At 32.6% G+C, this 15,279-nt stretch overlaps 1 protein-coding gene across 1 annotated transcript in view; it reads right to left on the reverse strand.

Moving 5' to 3' along the window:
- Nucleotides 1-251: 251 nt before the first annotated feature.
- SPOCK3 (sparc/osteonectin, cwcv and kazal-like domains proteoglycan (testican) 3) overlaps nt 252-15,279 on the reverse strand; it is a 175,521-nt gene continuing 160,493 nt past the window's right edge. The window contains exons 6-9 of the mRNA XM_004682384.2: nt 11,284-11,505; nt 5,481-5,543; nt 2,212-2,349; nt 252-918 (exon numbers count right to left, since the gene is read on the reverse strand). Of these exons, the coding sequence (XP_004682441.1) occupies nt 749-918; nt 2,212-2,349; nt 5,481-5,543; nt 11,284-11,505 (593 nt within the window). The 3' untranslated portion in view covers nt 252-748. The remainder of the gene's footprint in view (nt 919-2,211; nt 2,350-5,480; nt 5,544-11,283; nt 11,506-15,279) is intronic.

Raw genomic sequence — 15,279 nt, forward strand, 5'->3', positions numbered from 1 at the left:
TCAGAAAGATAAACCTAGGAAGGAAAAGAAATGATGCACTTTAAAAATAAAAAAATCTACATGAGACTCACATCCAAATTAAAATAAAAATTAGAAAGTACAATTAAGAATTTAACTTTCAGAATCCATGGTTTTCCATATGGCCATTTTGTAGCATATCCTATCATACCCAGAATAATCCCATATTAAGAACATCACTATCAATGTAAACACAATAAAGGATTCTACAACTGTCATTTCTTTTTCTTTACCCTGTGGTATCCCTCACTCATCTTGAACTCATTCCAGGTTTGAGGCAATATGACTTTAGAATTGTAATTAAGATCATGCATAATTTTGTAAAACCCTTGGGGCCCACCAGGTCACTAAGAAGTTATAAATTTAACTTAGACTATATCACAGAAAAATAACACATATGAGTCAAGCACTGGTTGTTTTGTTTGTGGAATATTAATGTAAGTTTGTTCTTATGAAAATCTGTTTATTTCCATAGCTTTTCATAACTTTCTTTAATCTGACTAGAACTCCATATGCTTTCTTTTTCCATAAGGCATATAAAAACTCAAAGTAAAATGATTGTTATTTTAACATAAAGGTCTATGACTTTAGCTGCAATATTTGTATTAATTATACAAAATATATGTGAACTTTAGAATCATTTTGTATTTGGACCAGAGGTTAATTGTCAATAGGCTATTACTTTGTAAATAATAGAAATGTCGAATTTATTGATCTCAGCTCTCATCAATCAAATGTATCCATCATGGTCATCACCATCATCATCATCATCCCCTTCATCTTCATCATCATCTTCAATTTCATCTTCATCATTCATAATATCATCTTCATTATCCTCATCATCAGTCCACTCATGGAAATCTCCACTCGCAAAGTCCCCAGAGATCTCAAAATCAATAGCTTGGGATAAAAAATAAATATTACTATTATTTTATGAAACCGTAGGATAATTTGAGGGCAATAAAATTCTGATAAATATTGATAAATTTTGTAAAATTTATTTGCCCTTTGGTTTATTTACCAAAATAAGGACAAATTAATTCCCTATCATTTTTTGATATTTAAGTGCTAGGAAGAAGACTCATAACAGATTCAATATACCAGATTTCCATTCATTAATATTAATTTTAGCCCAGTTTTTAATAGAAGATCATGTCAAACTTTGAGTTCTACTTAAAGAACTTTAAAAATGTCTTCTAAGATTTTGACTGGGGAAACCATTACCCTCCAAAGAATGTCACTTCCTAATCAATGAATCATGTGAATATGTCACCTTGCAAGGTAAAAATGACTTTGCAGAAATGATTAAATGAAAGACCTTGAGATGGGGAGATTATACTGGATTATCTGGATAGCCCCAGATGAACACCATCAAAGAAACATTAATTGAAAGAATCAGAGGGAAGTGAGACTACAGAAGAATGGTTAGAAAGGTATAGTGTTTCCAACTTTGAAGTTTGAGAAGGGGTCTGTTAGCTAAGTGGCATCTGTAATAAAACATCTCCATAGTACAAACTATGCTTACACCCTGACAATTATTTTATGAAACAAACATGCTACAGTAGAACTTTAAATTTCATGTATCTGCTGGTCAAATTAATTTTAATATTTTAAGATGTATTTAATATTTAAAATATTGTCATATTTTAAGATATATATGTGTATATACACACACATTAATATGTAAGTTCAAAAAAGTCAGAATATTAATTATAATTATCTTTCAAATAAGCTATATTTTTACTTTCAAAAAAAAATGTAACTGGCTAAATTAGCTGTCATTTATGGACCTTCACTTCTTTGGGTGGCAAGACTTCAGACTCCTTGAATTAATAATCTAGAGGTGGACACATATGTTACCATAGGGTGAGAGAACACACAGGGGGGTTAGCCTTGGACTAGAATAGGTAACAAAGGTCTGCCTGAACTCAAAGTAAAGCAGGAGCATGGGTCATCCTTTCTAAATCTGAAGGAAGAGAGGACCCTTCTCTCAATTACACTTCTTTAAAATAACTAAATTATACAAGTGTACTTTATTTTTATATGAACTTTTAATATGAGTGAGTCTTTCATCAGCCTTCAGTGGATTCTCAACCATTGCATAGAGCAGTCCTCATTAGTGCTTGAACAAGTGATAATGATCACTAACTACTCAAAGACATGTCTGAGAATTGAAGTAACTCTGCTCCTTACCACAGTCTGCAACTCCATTTGTTCTGGATCCCATGACTTCATTGCCAAATCTGTCAACACACCAGCACTGCCCGACACGGCCGTGGCATTGTGTTGGCTTATAGTAACCATCTTCATCACAGAGGGGGATGTACTGTCCTGTGAGACAAGACGCACATGCATGAATGATTTGTTCTCTTTTTTTATGGCCATGACAATTGCATTATTTCACTCAAAGCACACACATGTGCAGTACCCACTCGAGCTATGTACTCATGGGGTTCATAGTGCAGAGCAGGTAAATGAAAGCTGTCGCAGAGCTGGATACTCTCGTGATCATCTGTCCACATTTTTTTTGACTAGCAAAGTTACCTTTTTATTTCTCACTTAGCACAGAGTCCCGTTTCTGAGGCATAATAGACTTAGAATTTGACTCATGTCATGCACTTCAACCAGGCCTGCCAGGCACTCCACTGTCTCCCCACTCCCCACTTTCTATTTTCACTTCCCAAAGTTTCAGCTCACATACTCCAATCTTTTCCACATTGAATTAACTGTTTCTTCTAGATGAAATGCTGTTTCACCTCCTTACATAGCCTTTATCTCACATGCAATTCCATTTTAAGACTTGATTTAAATGTAAATTTTTAATATAGGACTTTTTCAAGATGGAAGATTTCTGCTATACTTCTGCCAGTATGTGTTTGTGTGTCTGTGGGTGATGTAGTGTTGTGTGTGTGTGTGAGATGGGTGGGTGTAGTCTGTTCTTGCATATTTTCATCTCTCCATTGTAACATCCTGTAATGGGGAATTTTCGATTCTCACTTCTTTGATTGCTGTATCAGCATTTTAAATTCCCAGTCTAGTGGATAAGATGGATATGTTGATATCTACAATACTTACATATTATCTGGCACAATGCTAATAATAATTGTTTCATTAATAATTTAGAAGTGAATTCACATTCTTCAGTAAGAACTCTAATACTAGAATGAAAGCTCTAGGAAATCAGAAAAATTTCATTGGCTTGACTCTTTTTTTAATGACCAGACACTATAGCTATTTGGTTAAAAAAAAGGACTGAATAGAAAGAATGAGACTCTTTCATCTAATATTATAACAATATGAGGTTATAATTTTACTCCTTCGAAAGCTTAAATATTCTTAAAGATGTACAGTGTAGTTTAAAACTATAATCGTGACCCTCCCTGGTGGTGCAATGGGTTAGGACGCAGCACTGCAAGCTGCCTCAGTGTGAGTTCGAATCCCCTCCTCGGAGGTGATCCACACGGTGAAGCAGACCTCTCCTGACTTGCCCATTGGTCCCCTCAGCAGTGTAGCACGTTGACCTGCCTGTTCTGCTCTCCACTCTGTTTCTGATGAATCCTGTCACTGCCCCTGCACCTCTGGTCTGTACCCCAGTTCTGTATGCACAAATAAATAAATCATTAAATAAATAAATAAAACTATAATTAATTTGTAATATTTGGGCTAGTTGTTTTTCAATGAGGTAGACAGAATAGCACCCATAAGAAAAACTCAAGGACACCTTCATATTTAAAGCCATCAAAGTGTGGCAAATATTCACCTTTCTTATAACTATCTCTTAAAACATCTACCCTGGCATGGCACACTTGACATAACATTTTATAATGTACAATCAGTGTGCTCATTTAGTACATCCTTCAAATTGCATACAAGTGCAATTTGAAAGTGAAAAGGCATTAAAAATTATGCTATAACCAAAGACATCAGCCCAGACTGAACCTGCAAACAGGAACCTATTACATCAGACTCCTCTATAACAACTGGGACATTTTCAGGGAAGTGTCCTCCTATTCAACACAGAGGAAATGCTGCATACCCAGTGCTCTCTAATTATGACTTTATATTATATCAGAATAATAAAAGTGACTGCTTGCAAATGGACACTAAAGGTATTTTCAATCTTTGTGAACTCACATAAGTGCAGCTTGAATTTTAGTAGGTCTCCCTTACTACAATAGGCCTTGAGGTCATTAGTGTTGGGTATGGTGAGGTGATGAGGTGGTGTGGTTCTATGCCTCTGAGTCACACACATTGTTGTAAACCATAATTACCTCCAGGAAAAAAAAAAAGCAAAATATATTTCAATTAAATCTTACTGGCATTTCCATTTCCCAGGACTAAACTTTGATTTGTGGAAAAAAATGCATGCATGAATATATTATTTCCAATTGTGAGATGCAATAAGGCATGCGTCCTGAGAGTTAAGAGAAATAAAACACATCGTAGCTTTTGTCATTAATAATGCTTCACTCTAAATAATGATTTATTTTTAAAAAATTGGTCTTAATTTTGAACTATGGAGTTTGAATGTGAAAAATTGTCTAATCTGACATACAATATTATAATTGTGAAGATAGCACATTAAACTATATAATAAGAGTAAAAAATCCAGAAATATTATAAAACTATGTACCTTGAAATATATAAGGGCATTAGCATATATGGAAATACACTGCATATATGTGATATACTTCATTGAATCCTAAAATATGGACCCAAATAGAAAGACTGGTGAAATCTAAGAAAGTCTGAGTCTCAATTCATAGGTTTATAGTGGTCCTATAGCTTTGATTTAACAAATATACAAGATATTTGATACAAAGTATAATGTAAACTTTAGGAGAGGCTGGGTAAAGGATATATGGAAACTATATTTGTAAAATTTTGAAGTGAAAATTATTCCAAATAGCTCATCTACAAATTCTGTTTATAAGAACAGACAAAATAAGCACCCATTATGGTTAAATTGTTTCTTGATAGCTAAACATTCTAATATTTCAAAATGTGGATTAAAGTCTGAAACTGTCCATGTTATCATTTATCTAAGGCATTCATTGTTTATATCAAACACTAAACTGTTTAAACAATTTCCTTGAGGAGATGGTGTCTCTCTCCCCCCATCCCACACACATGAAAACACACATATAATCAATTTGTGAATCGTTAATCATAGATTTGGAACTGAATTTCTGCTGATGCTTTAACTTTAGTATTGTTGAAATCTCTTTTTTACTTAATAACTTTCAAGATGAACATTATATTAGGGTAATAAAATAGACATAATATCTTTCAATAGGTAAGATAATAAAAGTAAGTTTAACGGCTTTCAAAACTTCATAAATTTTGTTGCTGAAATTTAGCGTAGTCTATCTTTGTTGGATTAATATTGATTTTATGTTGCTGTTTCCCTGGGGTTATTTATGTAAGCAATAAAGGCTTCAGAAGAATGATGTATTACTCACCCAGGAGCTTCTTTGCCCCTTGCCGCTTGTGAATCCTGCTGAGCTCTGTCTGGCAAGGTGGGTCTGCAATGACATTAAAATGTTACTTCAAGGATTATAGTTAAATAAAGAAAGTGTAATAGCTGTGCTACTATACTTCAGCTAATTTCACATGACTTTACAAGGGGGCATAAATCACCTATTAGTTGGTCTACTTATGGAGATGCATATATACGATAAAGGGATGCTTTCCTAATAATTATTCACAAATTATCATGATTTTCTTCAGAATGAACTGGATGAAAAAAGAGAATGGTATAAAGTCTATATAGGAAATACTTCTTATCATTTACTTTTAAGAGTTCAATCAATTCAGCAATGTAAATCTGCAAAATCAACTGATTGTTTTCCCTTCATTTAAAATTTCCTATGATACAGAGAAATAACTCACATTAAAAAAGTAATCTGGGCCCTCCCTGATGGTGCGGCAGGTTAAAGCACAGCACTAAGAAGCTAAAGCCACTTCTGCATGAATTCGATCCCAGCCCCGGAGGTGACCACATGGCCCAGCAGACCTCCCTGACCCGCGCACTGCTTGCCTCAGCAGTGAACTTCCTCAGTCTGCCTGTTCTGCTCCCCTTTCTGTCTTTGGTGAATCCTCTCACCGTCCCTGCACCTCTGGCCTGTACCCCAGCTCTGTGTGAATAAATAAATAAATATTAAAAAAAAAAAAGTAATCTATGGAGCCCTCCCTGATGGTGCAATGGTTAAAGCGCAGCACTACAAATAAGCTGTAGCCTCTTCAGAGTTCGATCTCTGCCCCTGATGTGACCCACATGGTGCAAGGCAGACATCTCCTGACCCGCCCGCTGCTCCCCTCAGCAGTGTACTTCTTCCATTTGCCTATTCTGCTCCCCACTCTGTCTTTGGTGAATCCTCTCACCACCCCTGCACCTCTGGCCTGCACCCCAGTTCTGTATACATAAATAAAGCTTTAAAAAAAAGTAATCAATGAAAAGTTTAATACTTTTTCCACATTATGTTACAGACACTATTATAAATTTTATGCTGAATAATGTTCACTGGCTTTGTAGTTTCACACAAATTCTTCAATTGTATACATCTATATATATATAACTTGAAAATAGAACCACATATATGATAGTTTCTGATAAAGCATCTTAAAAATATATTAAAAACATTAAGCCAATTGGAAATAAGCATTTGTTTTTCAAGCAGTTTAAAGAAGAGCATTTCCAGAATTGTACCATTCTAAATAAACATAATATAGTTTGGCTTATCTTACTACTATTTATATTCTTATATAAAATACACACATAATCATAAATATTTTGCATTCTCATTTGAAAACTTTAGTTTATCTTTATATTATTTACTTTAACAGGCTTTAATATATTTAAAAATATTACCTTTAAAAATCTTAGCTTTTAAATGTTTGAATTGATTTTGCTATGTAAATATATCATGTGCTATTGAACAGCAAAATAATGAACTGTTAACCTATTTTCCAAGATTTTTGGGAAAATCAAGATAAAATTTATTCAAATAATTTGAAAGTACGTTAGTAAACCAATCTCATGCTTTTCAATAATCAAATTTTCATGTAACTAAAAAAGTATAATAAGGAAATGAGGCAAAATGTTTAAATATTTTTGTATTTATGTTTAATATCTAAAACCTATTTTAGATTTCATGAGTTCCTTGATCAGTCTAAAATAAAAAGAAAATATAACTTGTTAAAGAGCCTCAATAATTATTGAAATGGGTCCAATTAATCCCTTTGGTCTTCCTTATATTCTTGCTAGCCTCTTATATTGAAATTAAAGGAATAGATATCACGTTGCATCACATCAGCTTATAAAATAGACATTTTAAAATCTGCTGGGCTCCAAGTATGACATGAGAATTCAAAGGAAAGATTCCAGATGAGTTCAATACAATGGCGAAGACAATTCTTCAAATTGCTAAGTGTCAGTAATTGTAGCAGCAATACGTTCATGAATGAAACTCCTGAAAATCCAAATACTTTTAATTTGGGTCTTGATTAGTGTCATCACTGAATACATCTTAGGTACCAATCCTATCAGCTCTGTATAGAGGACTGTTTAAAGATTAGGAGGGAAATCATTAAAAAGATTAGGCTATTACCACATATTTTATTACAAAAATTTTTTTTTCCTATTTCATATCAGGCAGCGTTATTGACCTTAATTTCAGGTATCTTTGGGGTGCTTCATTAAGATATCATATCAATTGCAAAGAGATGATCTAAATGAAAGAATGGTAACTTAATTAATTGCATGAATGTTTGGATATAATTAGATTATGAATATTTCTGAGGATATAAATACAGATTTATTGTGTCTAACCCACTTCCTACATAAGTGTGTTTTAACTTTTTAGGAAACATGCTTTACGTGACTTTATTCATGATTGTATAAGAATCATGAATCAATAATAAATGTAAGATTTAATTTTTCACAGAATTTACAAGTAAGTTTCCTAAATATTAAACTAGAAAATCCAGCAAAAGAGAAGAATGAAAAATTTTTACTAATTAAATTAAAAAATGTTTTTTTTTTTTAATGTAGTCTTTTTCACTGTTTCTCATTCTGGATTTAAAAAGTCACACCACAAATATTTGTGCTATTGACATATATTAAATTTATGATTTTCAATACAGTGATACTAATGTATTTTTATTTTTTTACACAATTTAGAACTAATCAAATGTCATTGGGAAAAATTTATAAATAAATATCTCTAAGTTCCTAAGTTACAAGCATACAAATGTGCTTTTTCTATATTTGTATTAGTCAATGTAAGGTATACATTTATTAATCCTCAAATATACATATAGTCAATAAAGAGTCAAAACTAAAAAGAAAGTAGACATTATAGAAGTTTGTGAATGAATCTCTAAATTGGCAGTTTACAGTAGCCGACGCAGTGGACTGAACAACTCCTTTGAGACATCACCCACCCCTTTTCTATGAAGGGTGCCCTGTAGCAGGTAAGTCCTCCTACTTTCTTGCAGTAAGCCACCTCCCTTATTTCCCTTTCTTCTCAATACTTATTAGTCATTATAGTCATTTGCAGAATGGATACACCTGAATTTTTCTGCCATGGAAAATTCTAACAATACCAAAGAACAAAATTCTCCATGTTTAATAACTTTCAATACATAGGAGAAATATGTTTTTCATAATTAATACATGTGACCCAGACTTTGATATTCTTCTTGCAGATTAAATGTACAAGAAATGTTTAAAAATGCCACCTACCTTTATTGTAGTTCTTAACGAAAAATGATTGGATATCGTATTGACTAAATAAAACTCGTTGATGTTACTGGTACTGAATAGAATTAGATAACAAGATGCAAGTGATGTTTCTTTAGCATTTTATATAGAATTTTCTTGTAAATTCCTAAAATATTAGAACTACTTGGAGGCAGATCAAGGAAATTAGTTTCAAACCACCTCCCATATTCATTCTGAAATGCGAAGTCTTATTGTGGGAGCAATATTTTCACAGGCCTATTTGAGTGATAAATTATTTTAGGTATTTGGTCTTCCTAGATGGACGTGAAGAAATGTTTTCATTCTATTCCCATATAATCACATAAGAGGACTTTAAATGAAATAGCATTTAAGTGGATTTTTTTAAGTGGAGACATAAAATATACTTTTATGAACATAAGTCATTAATACCTAAGGTAAATGAAAACCCAATTTAATATCTCTCCAACTCACTTTTTCATATTTACTTAAAATAAGAGTTATACACTGCACAATAATAACCATTTTATATTGCTAAGTTGGGATTAGTTTTTCAGATATTTTCCAGCATTACAATCTTGATTGCTGGAAATTTGATCAACCTGGATTAATAAATGAATAACTCCCCACTCTACAGTATTCTCTCTCCTCTTTCTATTTCTCTCTATATAGTTACTCTAATATACTTCACATTACTTTTAAAAAAGTGAAGTCAAAGATTTGGTGTTGTTTTTTTTAATAAACCAGGAAAAAACAACTTTTTAAAAAAATTTGAAACTTTTAAGAAGTGGTTAATATCTTTTATAAATAAGTTAATGAACTAATTCAAGTCAGTTATTTGTCAGATACATATTAATATAAGGGCATAATTAATGAAATTTGACTATGAGTTTGGATAGTTGCATGAACCTGTTAGCATCTCAGATGTCATTTATAAAATTATTTTATTGTGCATTAAATTATATCAGAGAATAGCATTATTTGACTACAATGATCATAAGTGTTTACAAAAGTATACTTAATATGCATATATTAACATATACACATATGTAAAGACAAAATTTCTTTGGGAACCTTTTATCAATTCTACAAATATAACTGCAAAATCCAGTAATGCTTTAAGACAAAGGTATTTATTTTTTATAGAAGAAACATTTGGAGCTATTCAGAATATTTTTAAATGTTCATGTGTAAACAATCACATTATCATAACAGTTAAAAAGACAAGACGCTTAGATTAGCATTTGACATCGGACTGTCATCATAAAAATCATCATGTCTTCTTATGGTAATTTACTTTCATTTTCTAATCTACATTTTATTTTCCATATGATTTAAATGTATACTCATTAAAAATAGGATGCAGTATTTCAGGGAGATTTAATTATATAGAAAGCACATATAAAGTCAACTCTGTGTGTGTTATTTAAAATACTTTAATAAAATAAATCTAATTTTGAAATTTGCTTAAAATGGATTATAAGTTATACGGTCTCCCACAACCCCTTCTACTCACTCACTGCAGGTCAATTTATGGTAACCATTTCATCCCTAATTCTAAACCATTAGGAATAATTGGCCTTGAACAAAATGTCCTATGTAAAATGTTAGTTTTCAGTATGAAAAACTGGAGCTCGTTTATATTTAAATTAGTTTGTTGCCTCTATTATGTCTAAAGAATTTTAAAATGCAGTGACAAGAGTGGGTTTATCTCATTAGGCTAGTCACAGGTTTGTCTAAATTAGCATCAAAAATACACCTATTATTGCTCCTTCAGCATCTCCCAACTTTCCCTAAATGTGCTTTTGAATCTATTTCCTTTTTGTACTTATTTTTAACTATCATTCATCTGATCATGTGAGCATGACTTCAATTTTACTCTAGGCTCACTTTTCCTAATACAGAAAGATCATAAAGAATTCACATCATGCCAACTCTTCAGATTGGCTCACCTCTCCCAGAAAAGAATCAAGACACTTTCCTGCTAGTGAATATGTATAAATCTAAGTTTATCTTGAAAAGCTTGAAAGACTTAAGTCATTTCAAATCAAATGAATAAAAAATAACTTTCTGGTGAATGCTGTGATTCATTCAGCTCATTTAAGAAGAGCAGAAATTAGAACATTAAAATCCCACAGTATAGTGATAAAAAACCCATTTATTTTGCTCCGTGGGCAAAGCAGATAGCAAATTAATTTTAATGATTCCTTTTAATATCTATGTTCTCATATCTGTCTGTGCTTCTTGGTGGTTCATAATGGAAAGTATAATGAAGCACATTAATATAAAATATTAATTACTATTTTTCATTTGTTTAGCATGTTTTGCATCTCTAGCAAAGTTATATTGTTCAACATGCTGCTTATTTGCTCTTTTATTAAACACTGTAATTAGAAAAACATCTATCAAATGGATGGGATAGAAAGCACTGTTATTTATTTATTTATTTTTTCATCATGAAGGCATAGACAAATTTGACATGCAGGTCAACTATCTGCACTGGGGAATGTCTCATCTTTTACCTTGCTGTTTCTGGAAGCAGTAGCACCATTCATTGTTTGATATCAAACTGTCCTTGTATGTGTCACAAGAATTGAAGAATGCCTGGGTGCACTGTTCATTCTTATCAAGGTAAATGCTTCCGAGCTCTGACTGGTCCAGGAGGAGGTCATAGTTTGTGTCAAGTCTGTTAAACATCCAGCCAAGTGAATCCTTGCAGATTGGCAAAATACTGGTATCAAATCCTATAGGCAAAGACAGAGAATGATTAGTCAAGTATGAAAGTTGTCATCAGCAGAAAGCAAAACAAAGTAACATAAGTCATTCCTGTCGGTGAGAAGTGGAAGATTCAGTTCATTCTGAGTAACTTGTTTAAAGTAAAACAAGGATAATAATGACTACCATTCAGAATAGCTGTGAGAATTAATTAACAAAAATATAAGGCATCTGATACTAATTCGCCATTCTACAGATTTACTCTTGATTAGCTATTTGCTGTTTTCTTTATTAAGTTTCATCTGAATAAATAGGTTGTCATGATTATGTCATACTAGATTATATGTTTTATTGAGTAACAATTTGCTACTAATAATGAGATGAAATCCATTTTCACTCCAAATAATGAAATGCCACTTTTAAAAATGTGTAACTGGCACACAAAAAATAATGACCTTAACAAAGTTCTGTGTCTTGGGAGAACCATGGCGATTGTGATATTTTGAAAGTAACAGCTAGAGAAAGAACATTATCATTATGTGAGTTTTACAGCTGCTGTGTCTTGTTTTCCTCAAGGCAATTTCTACAATGACAAATACGCTATATGAGGGCATCAATTTGCACTAGGTGGGCACAGGTACAAAGAGAAGATGGAAATGGGTTTATATTTAAGCTACATTCTAGCAAAAGATGGGTTACCTGGCCAAGCCACAGACCTTGCTAAGACTCAGTGACCTTAGCCAGTGACTTTACTATATAGCAACAAATGCAATGTCTATGTTTTAAACTATGTTTTAAAATATACTTTGGATTATTTTTCATAATTACACTTGTTTTAACATGTACATTATGCATCCAATTTGTGTTTGATTTGCTATTTTCCCTTTGTTAAAAGTGAAAGGAAAATAACAATTCAGCTGGCATGGTAGAGAGGATGTATTTGGTGACGTGGAAAATTTCTAGAAATCCAAAGCCAAAGGATTTAATTTTCAACAGCAGTCTTTAAAGACTAGACTAGCCTTTATGAGTGGGATTTTCTGTCATATGATGTTAAAATTATATTCTATTTGTTCAGGATCTAGTTAGATAATTTTAGCTTATTATACTTCAGGTTGTAAGAAGAATTGCAAATAAAGGTATGGGTATTGGGATTAAAATATTAGGGCTTTAAAGATACATGAAATCAGAAGTTAAATATTGTATGTACTGTGTCTAGGAGAAGTTTTAGTTTGAGTGTTTCATAATGTCACCCTCTTCCAAAGTTTATTTTATTGATATAATCAAGATCAGATTTAGTGTTTTGTTGTTATTACTAGAAGCCACATATTGCTTGTAATTTGTTTTCTTTAAGTAGCATGATACAGGATTCAGAAATACAGGACCCAACCTATTCAGGTGTATGTTAATTCACCTGGGCTAAGCAATGTGGAAAAGTAAAAAGATGTTTGTGGCACAATCATAAAACCATAGAGAATGCAATTCAGCATGCAATTCAGAATTCAGTTTTCAATGTTTTCTCTGTAAAATTGTTTGTGGCATCAAAATAAAAGTTCTCCCACTCAAATGAACAAATAAATGGCAGACATGATTTTCTCACTCTATATTTACTTTCTGGTTTCCAACTTAGGTTCTGAGAGTACAGGGTTTGGAAATACATATCATGTTTCTGTGTTTTTGGAACTCACTGATTTTTGTTTCAAACAAACACCACTTTCTATGGTGAGGATTATAAGGAGCAAGAGTGGCAAACAGAAGGCTGTCAGGAAGAAACTGACTAGTCCCATAGAGACATTTTCAGGGATTATATGTCTCAGATCTTCACAACTACCTGAGCTCCCTCTGATCACTCTTCAGTCTATCAAACATCAATTTAAAAGTTTACTCCGTCCAGTTTTTAAGGCACACCATGTAGACATTCTTGTCAGTTTCAACACATTTTTCCTTCTTATTTTGTCAATATAATATGAAAGAAAGGTATCCTTGACCTTTCAATAACTTTTGTGTTTTACTTTGTGGAGAACTTATTCTAAAATCCATGCTTCAACATAAAAGAATATTTCTTACACAGAAAATCACTTGCACAGCTAGTTAATAAACTCTACTCAGAACAAAATAATTTACAGCTTACATTTTCTGTTAAAAAAAAAACTACTTAGTAACTGCCTGAATAGTCAATTTGATGAGATGAAATAATATTTTAGATGGACAATATCAATGTATCTATCTTTAATTCAGCTTTCATTGCTGCATTTAGACAACTTGGGCAATTTTCAATCCTACTTGATATAGTACACTGAAGCTACAACTAAAAATAGTATACATATACAGCTATATTATTATATATGGTTACTACATGATAACATAATTGAAAGATGCGTACACATGTCTGTAACGTTAAAAACAAACATCTAGGTTTAGTTGGACATCGGGATTATGTTACCATCACTTAATTCCTGAACCTACTTTATCTTAAAAAATATATCTCCCTGGACCTCCCTGGTGGCACAGCGGGTTAAAGCACAGCACTAAGAAGTTAGAGTCACTTCAGCATGAGTTCTATCCCGACCCAGAGGTGACCACATGGCGCAGCAGACCTCTCCTGCCCCACCAGCTGTCCCCCCCCAACCCCTTCCCCAGCATGCTTCATTGATCTGCCTATTCTGCTCCCCACTCTGTCTCTGGTGAAGCCTCTTACCACCCCTGTACCTCTGGCCTGTACCCCAGTTCTGTATGCAAAAATAAATCTTTTAAAAATATATATCTCCCTTTGCTATGATATGTTATGTTATATTATGTGTAGGTGAACACATAGATTAAGTTGGAAACTCTCCAAAACCCATATTTTAGGGATTTGTATTCATCATGTAAGCATGTTGAATTATTAATTTAATCTTCAGTCTCTTTCTCCTCCCGGAGAATGGAGAGTGGAGTTTAAAGTTCCAATCTTCTTATTCCATTTTGATCTATTGAATAGCCACCATCCTGAAGTCATACAGGGTCTACCAGGAGTTACCTAAATTACAACAAAAGTTGTCCTTCCAATCTAGCAAATTTAGTAATTCTATATAAAATGTTTCTATCACCATCATCATACAAGAAATACAGGGTTTTAGGAGTTCTGTGTCAGGAGTAGGTAGCACAGACCAAGAATACATTTATTGTATCATATATATCTGCACACATATTTTACAATTCCCCCTACAGTACTTTATGTAGAATTTGTCTAATACCATTATCTACTTCATCTGGAACTCCTTTTAATATTTTTGAACTAATTTTGGATTGATGAAAGTCTTTAACTTAATCTATAAAAGATAATGCATAGAAGAAAACTTAATCTATAAAAGATATTGTTCACTAACACACAGACTTTTGGTTTTAATCTTTTTTTTTTTTTTTTTTTTTTTTTTTACTTCTATGTACTTTTTGATGGGGATAGTTTCTATCATCCATCTTCTGGTCATGGATTATTTTTTCAGTAGTACTCAGTGTGGTTTAGGTTCACCCAATCTATTTTTCATCCCATTTATTGTAAATATCATCACTAGCCATCCTATTTGGATATTTTATTCCTTTAGCTATTCTCTTGTAATGGAGGTCCATATTTACTGTTATACTACTTTGCATATTAATATTATTTACAGTCCTGTACCCCCCCATCATCACTGTTAATTCTCAGTATATTTTCAGGATTGCAATTTCTCCCAGTTATGAACCATATTTTTACACTTGTACTTGGTAAATTTTAATTGGATGCAGCACATTGTGAATGCTAAATTATTGGTTGCTAGGTTGTGTTGCAT

The sequence above is a fragment of the Condylura cristata genome, unplaced genomic scaffold (genome assembly GCF_000260355.1).
Source record: "Condylura cristata isolate star-nosed mole 26May11 unplaced genomic scaffold, ConCri1.0 scaffold00014, whole genome shotgun sequence".
Classification (NCBI taxonomy): Eukaryota; Metazoa; Chordata; class Mammalia; order Eulipotyphla; family Talpidae; genus Condylura; species Condylura cristata.